The sequence below is a fragment of the Aspergillus ambiguus genome, assembly GCF_047715705.1.
Source record: "Aspergillus ambiguus strain CBS 117.58 unplaced genomic scaffold BDV59scaffold_24, whole genome shotgun sequence".
NCBI lineage: Eukaryota > Fungi > Ascomycota > Eurotiomycetes > Eurotiales > Aspergillaceae > Aspergillus > Aspergillus ambiguus.
Genome location: NW_027395537.1, coordinates 279,713 through 296,820, shown reverse-complemented (window position 1 = coordinate 296,820; position 17,108 = coordinate 279,713). Strand labels below are relative to the sequence as shown.

General features: G+C 52.3%; 2 protein-coding genes across 2 annotated transcripts; both read left to right on the top strand.

Annotated features, from left to right (window-relative positions):
- The first annotated feature begins 1,216 nt into the window (after window positions 1-1,216).
- BDV59DRAFT_65863 (uncharacterized protein) lies at window positions 1,217-2,078 on the top strand. Its single transcript, XM_073696854.1, has 2 exons — window positions 1,217-1,825; window positions 1,894-2,078. The coding sequence occupies exon 1, from the start codon at window positions 1,317-1,319 to the stop codon at window positions 1,776-1,778; it is 462 nt and encodes a 153-aa protein (XP_073546325.1). The 5' UTR covers window positions 1,217-1,316; the 3' UTR covers window positions 1,779-1,825; window positions 1,894-2,078.
- Window positions 2,079-17,025, top strand: sidC (nonribosomal siderophore peptide synthase SidC). Its single transcript, XM_073696855.1, has 2 exons — window positions 2,079-2,802; window positions 2,866-17,025. The coding sequence occupies exons 1-2, from the start codon at window positions 2,311-2,313 to the stop codon at window positions 16,618-16,620; spliced, it is 14,247 nt and encodes a 4,748-aa protein (XP_073546324.1). The 5' UTR covers window positions 2,079-2,310; the 3' UTR covers window positions 16,621-17,025.
- The last annotated feature ends 83 nt before the right edge of the window (window positions 17,026-17,108 follow it).

Genomic DNA, 17,108 nt, shown 5'->3' with positions numbered 1-17,108 from the left:
CTAGGAAATAAATAAAAGACTCCATTCATGTACTCTAGGCATCATTCGGAATTAAATCGCCCTGGATCCCAGACAGGGTCCATGACACCACGAGTCCAGCCAGTCATTCGGCACTCGGTACCCAAAGGAGCAATTCAGCCAGGGCGTCCTGGGCACATACCCACTTGTGATCCAGTTTCCAGTCGACCCGTACCAGTGTCTTCGCCTCGACGGTCGGAGTAATATACTAAAATCCTGCTGAGTTGGGACAATGGCGTTTTCCTTACCGCCTCGCTTAGAGAAAGGGGGTCCTTGATATTCCCAGAATTCCCGAGGTCTCTTGGCGGCTTCAACCTCCCCACAGGTAACCGAGTAGTGCTGGAGTAATGTGAATCCGCGGACAGTCCGAGAGAGTTTTCATTCGACCATTTCCTCAAAGTGTAGCTTGGCGTTCAATCTTGGTGGTTGATTCTTTGGTTGGATCAAATCAGATAAGAAATTTGCACTTTGCGCCGACCACCACGGCACCCACCTGGAGATGTGTACGCAGTACGAGTATTCGGTAATATATTCTTCTAGTCACTGGGTGAGTCTGCATGATTCATAGGTCTCGCTGACATCACTGTTCCATATTTGTCTCCTGTTATCTACGGAGCATGGTGGCTAGAACCGGGCTGCTCAGGTCAAGTCAAATAGCTCTGAATGGTTCTATCCGAGGTGTTACAACTATACGTTGTCTTTAGTGCTCTACTTCAGATGTCTCCAGGATTTCTGATGTCTTATCAGTTGGTTTATTCGTTAGATCGGTGGAAATATATCCACACGCACAGGGATGGAGTACGACTGCATGTCTTACATGGTTACGGCGCATGAATTGATTATCATCTGGAGATTAGGTCTCCACTGAGATTAATGACCATCACAATGCATAACAGAGTACGGAGGATATCCATGCATACTGCGTACTGTCACAGAACCTGCATCAGACCATGCTAAGACCCCAGTGTCAGATACATCCGAACGGAATGATCCGACAATTACCCAGAAGGGCTGATGCAGAGTGGAATCCGGCCCCAATTCGGCTTTGGTTGCCGTTTGAAGGATTGGCCGAGGATTATGAAGTATACGCAGTAGAACGTGCGAGGACATACGCCGTAGTAAGTACTGGTGGATGGACCTCTACGGCTTATCAGACATTCCCACCTGTTAGGTACCCAGGTAGATGCTTCAACCTCCCGTACTGATACCATCAGGAACACTATCCCTGTATCCCAACAACCATGGTGTGCTCTCGGCGCCAAGGGACTGTCTCACACTCTCCACCCCGGATCAGATAAATGGCTCACCATGCAGGATTGGTGGGAGGTTATCAATCAGTGACAATGTCTTACTTAAAAGTGTCCCACCCCGGGGACAGACTGACCGCCAGATGGACTGGTCCTGCTCGAGAAGCCCATGACTTGATGTGTATTGCCAATGGGAGCAGACCTCGACGCAGTCAGTATACGAGCCCAAGGGGAACCCCCGACAGTATTCCTGCCATCCACAAGTCTCCCATCCATGAACCTCCCGCTGCGGACGGACACATCTCCGACCAGGAGACCAGGCCGTTGCTGATGCCTCCAGTACTAACCTCCCTAGAACCGGGTCAAAGCCGAAAACTCCGAGAGGGACCACTGCATCGAGTCGGTTACAACCGAAAGTCTCTACGCGAGGCTCCATCAGGCCCATCCGGTCCCTCAGGTCCCTCCGGTTTCACTGGATCTCGATGGCACCTGCAGATTTGCAAGTTGGCGTGACGGTACCCAAACGGTCCCCGTGACGATACGCGGTATTGTCGTATCCGGTATAGAAAGTTACCATACAGCGGCAAACGGTACGGATGATCTAATCAGATGACGATGATCTAATCAGATCCGACCATCGGCGGCCCAACGGGGAAAAAAGCGTGCGCGCTTGTCGCGCACCAAAATCTCTGCTGCTCCAACTGCATATCATAATCATCCCAGCGTCTATAGCAGCCCCCACTCGACTGTCTGCCTGTGCCCGATGGAGCAATGATCAGGTCCACGAATGACGCAGCATGGATCGTTCCTTACGAGTGTCTTTCTCTGTGCGCTTGCTTTTTTCTTCCTAGATAAAAGTATCGAACCCGCCGCGAGCGACCTGTTGTTGTTTATCGGAGGCTCTATATGCTTTCTTGCGGTTGATCCGGTCGATTTCTACTGTCTCTGCTGCAGGTGCGTGACCCCGCATCCCCGATCAATTTGACCCGACAGACAAGACATACGGACCTGTGAGGGGCAGCACGGAGTCTCCGAGCCCTCAGGAATGCATTCAAAATCTCCCCCGACTGCCTCCAGGCACCTCGATCGACCTTCTCATTCCGTCCACTCCCCCGCCGAGATGTTACCCGTTACCAAGGTGCCCGCGTTGGACACGGTCGATCGATACGTCGTCGACACATCCGTTGGTGCTGCGGTGGGCAGAAGTGGCTGGCTTGAGCTCGCGTGCTCCGCCTCGGTGCGGGATCTCGCCAACAGTATCATCAAGGGTTATGCTCGATTCATCTCCAGTTTCACCGGCCTGGAGGATGTCGCCTTCTTCGTCACCCGTCATGCGACTTTTGCGACGGGCCTGGATCCAACGCGCTATGTCGTCTGTGGCTTCGCAGTCGCCGCAGGCAATGAGTCGACCTACACCGTCCACGAATTTAACGACGGTCTCCACGACCAGAACGAGGTTCAGTTCACCTTGGAACTCGGATTGGGCAACGGTCCTGAGAATGGCGTGGCCCAGCCTTCTGATGTCCAGGGAGATAGTGTGAGTCGCGCATGGGAAAAATAGCCCCGAGCTTCCTTCCAGCGATGCTGACGCACGATGTAGAAATTCACCCTCTCAGTCCATCCGACCTCGTGCGGCAGCTCCTTGCAGCTCCGCTTCTCCTATCCGCGGCGTCTCATTCCCGAGGCTGCCGTGCACCAGCTGTTGAACACGCTTGGCGCGCATTTGGCGGATTCGTCCCCGTCACTCAGTCTGAACACGCCTCGTCCCGAGCCTTCGATTCTTAATTTCCCCCCACTTATGATACCCCCTTCGCGAAACACTGAACAGGACATAGACCGTAATGCCAACGGCGCACCCCAGCCAGCGCTTCTGCACACCGCTTTCGAGGGCTGGGCCCGGAGAAAGCCGACTGCCATCGCACTCGATTTCGTGCACTCTCTGCCCTCCACCGAATCTCCTGCAGAACACAGTATCTTGACGTACGCCGCTCTCGACACCGCCGCTTCTAACTTGGCTCTCCATATCCGAACGCTCCTCTCCGGCAGTGACCAGGTTGATCAGAGTCGCATCGTGCCGGTCTACATGTCGACGTCCCCGGAACTCTATATATCCTACCTCGCCGTCCTCAAAGCCGGTTGCGCGTTCTCTCCCTTGCCTTTGGACGCGCCCGAACAGAGAATCCAAGACATTCTCCACGATATCCAATCCCCAATTATCCTCGGTATTGGCCCCGAGCCGCCTTCAGGCCCATGGAAGTCCGTAACGCAGGGATCGGACGCCACAAAATGCTCTTGGGTCGATGTGGCGGCGATATCTGGATGGAGAGAGATGCGGGGCGATCGGCCGCAGATACAAGCAACTGCGCAGGGACCGGTTGAGAGCTTGGATATCGCGCAAGACCAAACAGCTTACCTCTTCTTCACGAGCGGTTCCACGGGAAAGCCAAAGGGTGTCCAGGTCAGCCATCTCGCAGTGACCTGCTCCATCGCATCCCATTCGACCGCAATTCCCCTCCCGGGCGATTCGGTTGGCGACTTCCGCTGGTTTCAATTCGCAGCCCCGACATTCGACCCCTCCCTGATGGAAATCTTCGTGACGCTGAGCAATGGGGCGACCCTATGCTCGGCCGATCGAAGTCTAACCTTGACCGACATTGAATCCGCCGTGAACGAGGCCCGAGCCACGGTGATGATGGCCACGCCAAGCTTGGCGGCGCTGTTGCGACCATCCCGTCTGACGACCCTACAATCCCTCTGGACCATGGGCGAGAAATTAAACCGCACCGTGATTGACAATTTCGCGTTGAGGCCGTCCGTGGCATCGACAGAACCGTCGCGCATGCTGGTCAACGCCTATGGTCCGACCGAAGGCGCAATCAACTGCACATCCCTTGCGCCGGTTGGCTATGCCGTGCGGGGTTCAATCATTGGCAATGCCCTGCCCACGTGTGCCATGTTCGTCCTGGATCCCGATCATCATGCTCCGAAGCCCGTACCTTCAGGTCTTGTTGGTGAGCTGGCCATTGGCGGGCCACAGGTGAGCAAAGGATATCTGAACCGCCCCAAGGAAACCGCCAAGTCGTTTGTATCCAGCAGCGAATTCGGCCCTCTTTACCGTACCGGCGATATGGCTCGTATTGTGTGGGACGAGAACGGTGCGCAGGTCATCGAGTTCCTGGGTCGCATCACCACCGACCAGGTGAAGATCAGTGGCCGACGGTTGGAGTTGGGCGAGATCGAGTCGGTGCTGGCCACTGTGCATGACGTCACCGAGACCGTCGCCATCGTGTCCAACAACAACAACACCCACGGCAGTGAACAGATCATCGCTTGTCTCGTTGCGACCGCTAGTGATCGCCCTGCGCGTGAGAAAATCGTCCTCGACGCGCAGCAGTCGACCTTGCGCCATCTCTCCTCCTACATGTGTCCCTCGGTCTACGCGTTCTTCGACTCTCTCCCTCGATCGAGTTCCGGCAAGGTTGATCGCAAAGCTATCGCAGCGAGGCTGCAACAAGACGAAGGAGGCTCTGGTGCTGAAATCCTCCTTCCGCCGAGGACAGGGATGACCAACGGTGTGCATGATGATTGGGGTGAATCCAAGGACGAAAACCTGTCGGCGCTGCAGGACCTTGTCGTCCGGCTAATTGCCGAATCCACCGACGAAGATATCTCTACCATCAAGGCTGGGTCAGATCTCTATTCGCTTGGTCTAGACAGTCTGGGGGCCATGAGGTTCCTGCAGAAGCTGAGGGATGAATCCATTCATGACCTGAGTGTTGCAGATGTGCTTCTCTCCGGCACCCCGAAGGGTCTTGTCTCTATCATTTCTGGCCGCCGTCAAGCAAATGGCTCTGCTCATGTGAACGGACACTCCCGAGAATCATTGGACGACCGTCTCGCAACTTTCTTTGCCCAGAACCACCCCGTGTGCGCCGAGAGACTTGGTTTGGACCCAAGCCAGGTGCAAAAGGTCCTGCCGACTACCGCAACTCAGTCCGGTATGATGACAAGCTTCTTACGGAGCTCTTCCGATACCTCATCAAGTAACCGCACATATATCTACCACTCTGTTATTCCTCTTCAGCCACATGTGAATGTGGAACGCATACGTGCCTCGTGGGAAGCTGTCGTCTCCGCATATGATTCTTTCCGGACAGTCTTCTGTCTAGTGGATGATGATATGGCGCCTTTCGCCCAATGTATCCTCGCCCCTGAAGTGGTGTCACAGCCGAAGTGGAATACCTTTTCTGTCAACGACACTTCGGCCGAGAGTCTGAAGAAGCCGCTCGAGGACGCCGAAGCCGAGATCAGACTCAAAACTCCGCCATGGAAGCTTTCTCTGATCAACACACCAGACCATCCCCTCGTTATCCTGAGTATGTTTCATGGAATCTTCGACGGTGGCTCCCTACAGCTGCTTCTCGAAGACGTCGCTTCGGTTTACGATGGCAACGGCATAGCGGAGCGAACTTCCCTTGAACACATTGTCCAACACCATTTCGGCGCCGATCATCAAGCGACTTCCAATTTCTGGGCGAAGCACTTGGAACAATATTCACCCGTTACCTTTCCCTCTGTCACCCCTCAACGACCACCGTCGGTGAAGACAGCCGATTGTGTAGAGATAACATCGCGGATTACCCATGCCGATTTGAAGAGGAGATCCAAAAAGATCGGCTCCACCCCTCTGTCCGTTCTCCAGTCTGCCTGGGGCTCGATCCTGCTAGCCTACACAGGAAACCAAGACCATGATGTCGCGATGGGCAGTGTCGTATCCGGACGACTCGACCGAGACTCTGAGATTTGCATCGGTCCGACATACACCACCATCCCGCTACGAATTTCTCTTAATGACATCCCCCACGACCCCGAGGGTGTTTGCACTAACAAATCTGTGGCCCGCCACCTGACTTCCTTCGGTGCCCGGACGTTATCGCACTTGCAGCCCCCACTAGGATCTATTGTGACCGCAGAAGGTCGGCTCCCATACGACACGCTTCTCGCATATCAGGACTTCAACGCTGGCTCTCATGCAAGTGGCACGGGGGGCAATGGTCCTTGGGGCTCGGTCGACCATCCACCAATGGCAAATGATTTCGCTGTGATGGTCGAAGTCTGGCCTTGTGCCGATTCGTCTCTAACCTTCCGCGCTACTTTCAGCGACACGCACCTCAACTCTGAAGCTGCTCGAATCATGCTGTTGGAAATGGATAATATCGTCGAGTTCATCCTTGATGAACCCGAAGGGAACTTTTTGGATGCTCTGTCGCACACAGAATCCAGCCTCAAGTCTTCCTTCAACCCGGTATCCCGTTGTGTCGATGAAGTCTCTGACGGAGTGCTCATACACTCTTGGTTCGAAAGTTATGCAGCGTCGAAACCTCACAGTCCAGCCCTGGTTTTCAAATATGACTTGGATGATCCGCACAGCACTGCAAACATCTCTTGGTCCTACAGCGAAGTCAACACCATGGCCGATAGGCTTGCCGATCGTCTGCTTAAAGTCTGTGGCCCCTTGGCAAATGTGCCTGTCCCGATTTGCATCGACAAAAGCCCGGCCGTATACATAGCCATCCTAGCAATCCTCAAAGCCGGTGGTGCCTGGTGCCCCATCGACACCCTATCTCCCGCGCAACGTCGTCACGACCTCATCGCAAGGACTGGTGCAAATGTTCTTCTCGTGTCCAGTGTCGATGGAACCCAACCCGAGGGCTCCGTACCCTCTGGCGTGGAACTGATCGATGTCTCCCAGTATGCCAACAATACGTCAGTCCAAGTTAACGGTGTCCACCATCATACTTCTCGAGTTACGAATAGCCCTGATGACATGGCATATTTGATCTGGACAAGTGGTACCACCGGTGCACCCAAAGGAGTCCCCATCACACATTCTGCAGCCGTATCTGCCATGAAATCCCTCCACAAAGACATCCCTACCGATATAGGCGGCGATGCTATACGTTGTTTGCAGTTCTCTCAGTACACTTTCGATGTCTCCATCCAGGATATCTTCTACACGTGGGGCGTAGGAGGTGTGCTCATTTCAGCTACCAGAGAGATCATGCTTAGTTCATTCTCGAAACTTGCGAACACAACGAAGGCGACTCACGCTCATCTCACCCCGGCCTTCGCTGCAGGTGTCCCAAGGAAGAGCTGCGAAACGCTGCGGGTCATCACTATGATCGGTGAGAAGCTGACGCCAGCTGTTGCTGACGACTGGGGAACTGATATGCGGGCGTTCAACACGTACGGACCCGCCGAGGCAACAATTGTTTCAACAATCCGGGAGTTTGGAAATCAACATAAGAACATCAAGAGTGCGAACATCGGCTGGCCGATGGATACGGTTTCTGTCTACGTGATGAAAAACCAGCGGACTGTGATGAAAAACGCTGTTGGTGAATTAGCGCTTGGTGGACCGCAACTCTCTCCTGGATACCTGAACCAGGATGATGTTACTAAGGCAAAGTATGTCTACAGTGAAGAAGCTGCTCAAACACTGTATTATACTGGTGATCTGGTTCGCATGCTCAGCGATGGGTCCCTTGAGTATATCAATCGCGTGGATGATTTGATTAAGCTTGCTGGTATTCGAGTTGAGCTCAGCGAGATCAGCTACTCTTTGGGAGGCTGCCACCCTCTAGTCGAGAACATCGAGACACTTGCTCTTACTCGTCCCGACAGACCTAACCAGGTTATAGTCGCGTTCCTTTCTGCCCCAGACGCTACATCCTCAAAACAAGATGACCAGCTACTGTTGCTCGATGATACTGCCCTGCAAATTGCTCGAGCTGCCAATGAAAAGGCATTGTCTATTCTACCAGATAACATGATTCCTTCCGTTTACCTGGTGGTTAGAAACATCCCAAGAACGGCGTCTGCTAAGACCGATCGTCGCGCGTTGCAGGCCGCCTATGCTGCCGTTGACATTGACGGATGGGAAAAGCGACTAAACCCCGAAAACTCTTCTTCTGCTCGATCCCCCGAGGACCAAGAATATGCTGCTACTTCTGCTCAAGTTATCGATATGATCTCTTCGCTTGCGGGTATCTCCCCGTCCGTCATCACGAGGTTCAGTAGGCTGCATAGCTTGGGCGTAGACTCCATTCGTGCCGTCCGGCTTGCTTCAAAGATGAGAGAAGCAGGTTACCAATTTTCCGTCATCGACCTCTTGAACTGCGTCACCATCCAAGACCTCGTCAAGCTGATTTCTAAGAAATCCAACAAGTCTAGCTCTGATGTGTTCGATATGAACGGCTTCAACGACAAATGGCACCCAGTCGTGTCCAGTAAAGTCCACGACGAGTTCTTCACCGCCAGGGCGACGACAATCCAAGAGAGTCTCCTCAGCGAGACTATGGGCACTTATGACATGTACTGGAGCAATCACTTCTTCGCTCTTGGGCAGTCTGTGGACATTACACGACTTGAACAAGCTTGGCTAGCTGTCGCTCAGAAAACAGAAGCACTGAGAACTGGATTTATTCCCCTAGCCGAGGTGGGCAGAGACGGTAACAATGGCTCTCTTGATTTCTCCCTCTTGCAGCTTATCTATAAAGTTCCATCTATTGACTGGGAATACGTGAATTGCTCTGCCGAGGATTATGTCGAACTTCGTGATTCTCGGATCAAGGAGGTCATGGTAAGACACCAGAACCAGTATTTCAGGAATTGTCCTTGGGCAGTCACGGTATTTGATAAGGATGGGGAGAGGATTATGGTCCTCACGATCCACCACTCCCTCCACGATGGACCCTCGCTTCGTCTCATGATGGATGATGTGCGATCTGCCTATGCATACAAGCCACCATCAAGACTTCAGCTGACCAACGCCCTTTCAATCGTCCTGCCTAATGAACAGAAGGCCAAAGATACTCACAAATTTTGGAAATCAGAATTGGAAAGCTTTGCGGAGCTTGATGTTCCAGTGTGGCCAGATCTCACCGGGGTTAGAGTGCAGCCCGGCGCCGTCCAAGAACGCGAACTACTCGCTGCAGAATTCCCACTGACCGAGTCTGCGTCGAAACTCCAGGCTGCTGCTGCCGAACTTGGAGTTTCGTCCGTCGCTTCAATCATTCGAGCCGCTTGGGGATATGTGTCTGTGAGCTACCTTGGGATTCCGGCAACGGTGTTTGCTGAAACTCTCTCCGACCGTGTGTTGCATGCAGATCTCGAAGATGGAGTCGGGCCGTTGATCTCTGTTGTTCCCATTCCTTTCAGTCCCAAGGGTAGCGCACGGGAGCTTCTTCAGGAACAGCATCGACTTTCGGTTCAGTCATGGAAATATCGCCACATCCCTGCCCGTGATGTCCGCAAAATGCTCAAGAGACCCCGCGGAGAGGCTCTATACCCGGCTGTGTTCAATTTCCACGTGGCTAGTGAGGCATCTGAAAATTCAACCCAGGCGCAGATTTGGAGTGAGATTGAGGATCAGATTGGTCTGCATGTTGAACATCCAATGGCTTTCAATGTCTTCCAACGACCCGATGGATCCCTCTTGCTCGAGGCGTCCGCAGACAGCCGCGTCATGAACCAAACCCAATTATCACTCTTTGTCCGTCAGGTGGACGGCCTCGTCAGTTCCATGCTAGCCTTGCCGGATAAGCCCTTGATGGAAGTTGTTGATCATCTCTCGCGGGACCTTCTCTCAGTGTCCAGCAGGCCGGTTAGCGAAATGGTTGCCAATTCCGTTTACTCTGCGCCGACGTATTGGCTGGAGCGAAATGCCAGAGAACACCCAGAGTGGACTGCCGTGGAGGTTGCAAGTAGTATCAGCCCGGATGGCATTGTCAAGGAGGCGATGAGCTTCGGCAAACTGAATGCTGAAGCAAACCGTGTGGCAGCTTACCTTGCATCCCTGGGCCACAAGAACAGAATGATCGCGGTCTGCACTGGACGTACCCTACCTTCGTATTCGATTATTATCGGTATTTTCAAATCAGGAAACGCTTATCTGCCGATTGTGGAGGATCTTCCTGTTGATCGGAAGCTGTTCTTGATCGAGGATGCAAACTGTCCGATTGTTTTCACTGAGACAATCCTCTCGGAGTCCTTTGCTCGTGTTCCCGAAACCTGCAATGTCATCCCCATAGATGACCCACAGTTCCAGAAGTCAGTTGAGTCAATGCCTACGGAGGACGTAGACTATCAGTCGTCTCCGGATGACATTGCCTATCTCCTTTTCACGTCTGGGTCTACTGGCAAGCCCAAGGGTGTGATGGTGACTCGAGGAAATCTTTCGTCTTTCATTGAGTCTTTCGGGGAATTTTGCACCTCCATAGCCCCTAAAACTTTAGAGCTTGGGGGCACGGGCAGACATCTGGCCCAAGCTAGTAGAGCATTCGACCCTCATCTCGTCGAAATGTTCTTCCCTTGGCGCCGGGGAATGGCAACGGTAACAGCACCTCGGGAAATGATCCTCGATGATCTCCACTCGACCATGTCTAAATGGGATATCACCCATGCAAGTTTCGTGCCCTCCATCGTCGATCAGGCAAACCTCACGCCGCAGGAGTGCCCCAACCTGGTGTACATGAGTGTTGGCGGCGAGAAGATTACTCAGAAGGCGTTAGATACGTGGTCCACGTCGCATATTGCACTCGCTAATGCTTACGGCCCAACCGAAGTAACCATTGGGTGTACATTTGCTCATGTCGGAAAGTACACCAATATGCGCAATATCGGACCCCCTCTGGCTGCATGTGTCGGTCATGTCTTCATTCCTGGTACGCAGCACTACACTTTGAGGGGTCAAACAGGTGAGCTATGCTTCAGCGGCGATCTTGTTGCCAAGGGGTACCTCAATCGGCCGGATGCCACTGGCTTCTGTAAGGGTCTTCAAGGCGAGAAGATGTACCGGACTGGTGACATTGGACGTCTGATGCCGGACGACTCAGTGGAGTATCTCGGCCGTGGAGATGATCAAACCAAGATTCGCGGTCAGAGACTTGAACTCGGAGAAGTCTCCGAGGTCCTTCGGTCGTCTTCGCCGATTCCCGTCGACGTTATCACCAGTGTTGCTCAACACCCTGGGCTCGCGAGGGTGCAGCTGATCTCGTTTATTGCACGTTCCGGTGCTCGCCAGCGTGATCAGAAAGAACTTTCTCTTGTTCAGTCAGACTTGGCGACGCTTGGCAAAGAACTTCAAGATATTTGCCAGAAGAAGCTTCCGGGCTATATGGTTCCCGACCTTATCCTCCCCGTCACGCATATTCCTCTTGCACAAATGTCTGCCAAGATCAACCTCAAGGAACTTCATGCGCTGTTCATGTCGCTTCCTCTCAACCTCATCCTGCAGGGCAATAAGTGGACTGCCGAAAATGGAGCTGTTCCCAGTCGGCCTTTGAGTGCTGATGAGCAAGCAGTTGTAACAGAGATCTGCAGCGTCATTTCTGTCGATTCCTCCATCCTTGGACCCATGACGAACATCTTCGAAATAGGTTTGGACAGTCTGAGTGCCATTGGACTCTCTATTCGGCTGAGGAGGATTGGATATGCAGCTACTGTCGCTCTTGTTATGAGCAACCCAGTCATTGAACAGTTGGCCCGCCTGCCTAGAATATCGTCCACTGTGGCCAATGGAGACGCCAGTGCCTCGAAGCTGCACAAGAGACTTGCCGATCTGGATGCTCAATACCGCGAGAGTCATGCAGCTGATGTCGACTTGGCTACTGTTTCCTCGGTGCTGCCTTGCCTGCCTCTTCAAGAAGGTTTGGTTGCCCGTTCTATCAACAGCGAAGGTGATCAGTTATATGTCAACCATGTCGTTCTACAGCTCGAAGACCATATTGATGCGGACAAGCTGAAATCCGCGTGGCAATCAGTGGTGCAAGACAATGAAATCATGCGGAGTGCTTTCGCTCCGCTGGATAATGAGATGGTGCAAGTGGTCTTTTCAAGTGCATCTGTCACAATTCAGTGGTCTGAAGGGGAGTACGATGGCATGGATGAATGTCTTTCTCTCCGGAAATTACAAGAAAATGCCATCTCTCGCGAAATAATCTCGAAAATCAGCAGCGTTCCTCCGGTCCGATTCCACCTCGCAACATCTTCGAGCACCAAACGGCCTCTTTCTCTGTTCATTGCCATTCATCATGCACTTTACGACGGAGAATCATTTACTATGTTGATGCAGGATCTTGCCTCTCATTATGAGAACAAGCCGATCCCTTCCCGCGGCTCTCCGTCGGCCTTCATTGAACACGTCTACGGTCTCGACTCCAACAAGGCTAAAGAATACTGGGTCCAGTACCTCGATGGCTGTCGCCCTACCTTGTTCCGCACAGAGTTCGGCTCACTAGAGCAGCCTAAATCGGTCCAACGAAAGGCACGTAATAAGCTATCGGATTTGGAGCAGTGCGCAGCAAATCTCCAAACCACGGTCCCGTCTCTCTTGCAGGCAGTTTTTGCCCTTCTTTTGGCAGACACTGCCGGCGTGTCTGACGTCACATATGGTCTTGTCCTCTCCGGTCGGGCTATCTCTGTCCCAGGTGCTGATTCGGTCCTCCTTCCTTGCATAACTACGGTCCCTGGGCGTCTGAATACCAGTGGTCTTAGTACTGTGTCTGAGGTTGTTCAAGCTGTGCAGAAATCGACAGTCAAGTCACTTGATTTCCAACATACCTCTTTGAGACACATACAGCGCTGGGTGAAGTCTGAATCTCCCCTTTTCGACTGTCTGTTCTCGTATATCCGCGCTACATCATCTCCTGATCACCACCTCTGGCGCGAATTTGATAGTCACATGCCTGCGGAGTACCCTGTGGCAGTTGAGGTGGAGGCAAACCATGCCTTGGATACGGTCAATCTTAACGGACTGTTCTCTTCAGCGTTTACATCGTCTTATAAGGGTGAGGAGCTCCTTGAGAAGATGGACGCTGTGCTTTCAAGTGTTGTTGCCGGGGAAAGTCTCTCGTTGGACAACTTCAACCTTTCCATATCGCAGATTTCTGGTTCTCACGCTGCCGCCATTAAATGGGATGAGAGTAATTGGTCGACTACTGAAACAAATCTCCGGGACATAACTGTTTCATTCTGTGGTTTGACTGTGTCCGATATTTCCAAGGGGGCTTCTTTCCTGAGCCTTGGAATCGACTCAGTAACGGCCATCCAGTTCGCACGCAAGCTGCGGGAAGCGGGGATGCAGGTTTCTTCGTCTGATGTGATGCGCTTCTCTTGCATTGGATCCCTGGCTCAGCATATCGAACGCCGCTTGTCAGAGGCCCCACATACCAACGGAGTCCAGGAGTCCAAGACCAGCAACATCTCTGTCACGGAGTATCAAAAGCATATTCGCACGCTGAAGGATGACGATTATATATCAACTGTTTTCGAGTGTACTCCTCTCCAAGCTGGCATGATTACGCAAACAATCAGTTCTGATGGAGAGGTCTACGTTCATCCACATGCTATTAGACTCACAGAATCTGCAGACGTCGGTCGCCTGAAAGATGCTCTTGTCCAAGTCATCCAAGCGAACGATATCTTGCGTACTTCATTCCACCTTATTGGAGAATTGGGTCCATCCTGGGTTGGTGCCGTTCATGAATGTCCTCCATTTGAATGGACTGAGATGGAACTGCCGCCGGGTGTCAATGTCCCCGCACAAATCGCCTCCCTCTATTCTTTCTCCGACGAATCTTCTTTCGAGGTCCCACCTATTCGTTCCGTCCTCGTTCACCAGCCTGAGGGCAAGGTTCTTGTCATCCTCATGCACCATGCCCTCTATGACGGTGCTTCCCTACCTTTCTTCTTCGAAGACTTGACCACAATCTACAATGGCAACAGCGTCCCTGACAGACCGCAGTTTTCGAGAACCGTCGAGCTCGTATTGGGTGGACAAGAAGAATCCTGCAACTTCTGGACCAGCAAATTGACCAACTATGAGGTCGTTGAGATACCCAGACTACCTGCCCCGGAATCGTCTAACGGGATGTTGCTTCGCAAATGCCGGCTTGATATCGATTTGCCTGCGGCTATTCAATCTTGCAAGGAGATGGAAGTAACCGTTCAGAATATTTCGCTTCTGGCATATGCTAAGGTCCTAGCCCGCCTTGTCGGAAAGCGCGATGTGGTGTTTGGGCAGGTGCTCGCAGGCCGTTCCCTGTCAACTCCAGAGGCTGAGCGTACCATCGGACCTCTTTTCAACACTGTCGCTCAAAGAGTCACATTTGAACCCAAGTTCTTGAGCAATAAGACAATGGCTCAGCGTTTACAACAGTTGACTACTGACGCACAGGGTCACCAGCACGCACCGCTCAGGGTTGTCCAGAACGCTCTGAGGCAAGCAAACGAATTGAAGTCCGCATCTCTCTTTGACGCGCTCTTTGTCTTCATGAAGAGTGCAGACTTTGAGGGCAGTATATTGGCGGAGCAAGATATCTGGCGGTTGTACGAAGCGGATGATTCCGCGGCACAGACGGAGCACAAACTAAATGTTGAAGTCGACCATGCAAGCGATGGTATACAGGTCACGGCGTCATGCAATGGACAGTATATGACACGGAATATGCTGGATGATTTCGTTGATGAGTTTGGGGTTGTCTTGCGAGACATTATTGAGCATCCCACGAGATGCGCGACGGTCATGCCCGAACGCCTAGGAGAATTGCCACTTCGGCTTGCTATGGAGGGACCAGAGACAGATGTTGATGAGGAGTCTGACACCCCCCCGCATGAGGCCGTTATTCGGTCTGTTCTTTCGGATATCAGTGGCCTACCGACTGAGACGATAAAGCCAGCAACGAGCATCTTCAGTATTGGACTGGATTCGCTGTCGGCAATCAGAATCGCCTCTATCTGTCGGAGGAAAGGGCTCAAAACAAGTGTTGCTGACATCTTGCAGGGTGGCACCTTGCGTGGTATTAGCCAACGTGTCCGCCCCACAGTAGAGCAAGCACCTAAGCCACAGGGTTCGCTAATTGCCGAATACGATAGAGTGGAGAAGGCGGTATTAGAACAGTTGCAGCTGAGCAAGCAGTCCATCGAGACAATCTTGCCGTGTCTCGGTGGTCAGTTGTATCACCTTGTCAGCTGGTTGAAGTCTGGGAGAAAGTTGTTTGAACCTGCATGGCCATACTTCAGCTCAGAACGCATCGACAGTGAGAAGCTTGGGCAGGCTTGGTACCAGCTCCGCCAAAGACACCCCATTCTGCGCACCTGTTTCGCGGCCCTTTCCCCTTCGGAGGCCGTCCAAGTTGTGATGAAGGAAGCTGCGCGTGACGGGGAAACCTTCAAGGTCATTGAGTCTTCTAGTTCAGTCACTGAGTTGGCTAAGGCGCAGGCAAAAGAAGAGGCAGCACAGCCATCCTCTCTATTTGTCCCTCCTGTGAGACTTCGGCTCCTGAAGGCGAGTGACAGAGATGGTATCCTTGTTCTTGTCAACCATGCTGCGTATGATGCCTGGACAATGCCGATGTTTGTTTCCGAACTCACAAGTCTGTACCGCGGGCAAACGTTGGATATAAACCCCAATTTCCCAGCATTTGTCGATTTTTCGATCCGTTCTTTGCGTGGTCTCGATGAGGAGACTTTTTGGAAATCTGCGGTTGGTTCAGGAATGTCTACTCTCCTTAAGGGTGGCAAACTCGATGCGAGCCAAAAATCCGATCAATTGTTTGTCGGCGCGTGGGAGAAGGTCAAGAACCTCAGTCAAATGGAGACCACGTGCCGCTCAGTTGGACTCAGTCTTCAGACTGTCGTCCTTCTGGCCATTGCTCGCTGCCTTTCTCGGAGTACTGGGGTAAAGAACCCAGTGATGGGTCTGTACCAGACAGGTCGTTCTGCATCATTTGCCGATATCGAAAAGCTCTCAGGACCCTGCCTCAATGTTAATCCTTTCGTTGTCCATGATGCAACTTCTGGTGACACCGAGCTGCATCCAAGCCTCCTTGACAAGGCACAGGCTGTGCAGTCGGCTCTTGCCGATCGTATCCTTTTCGAACAGAGCTCACTCCGCGATGTTCTCAGCTGGACTGGAACAGGGACCGGAGCTCCACTTTTCAATACCTGGGTCAATCTTCTCTGGATGCAGAATGCTATACCGTCAGCTGCTGAGGCTACGCCGGACTTCGCTACCGTGGACGATGCAGAACTATTCCTCCCACTTCGCATTGGCGTACCGACAGACTTCATACCAGCAACATCCCTGGATAGCCAGGGCACCTCCGTCTCGGCTCTTGATACATCTTTCCTGCCTGATGAGAACGTTTACATCGATGTCGGTCCTGATCCTAAGACTGATACCATTGGATTTGGTGTCCGTGTTGAGGGTGGTGTGCTTACCGAGGAGGAAGTCCACCAACTTGTTTCAGAGATCGGGCGCGAAATTGAGAGTGTTGTCTCTTCGTTTTTATAGAAGGTGGTCTAGGAACTATATATCATGTCCGATTTTGCCGTTCTTGTACATGATTCACCGTTATGTATATATTGACTTATTTTCTCATTGATATAACTAGAATGTATAGATTTCCATTTTCTTTTGTCCTGATTACTTACCATACCTAGCAACAAATGTTTTGAATGATCGACGATATGACGGCCATTTCTGATTCTAGCCAAGCCATATGCTTTATTTCCAATGCCTGGGAATGTGCTCTAACTGATTAGTGAGTGCGTTCTTTCGTTAAATGGTTAAGGCAACACAAGAGTGGTGAATGTCTTGGGCCTCATCGGTCTCCTCGCCCTATAAGAAATATATTAAGCATGACCACAATTGGCGCCCAGTCTTATATGGTTGGGCACCTGACTATTCTTTCATGTAACAGCCCTATTCCGTTGTCCCCGCATTCCCCTCGGGGTTCAAACGAGCAACCTCTGGGTGCATACCATGGATGGTCTATACGA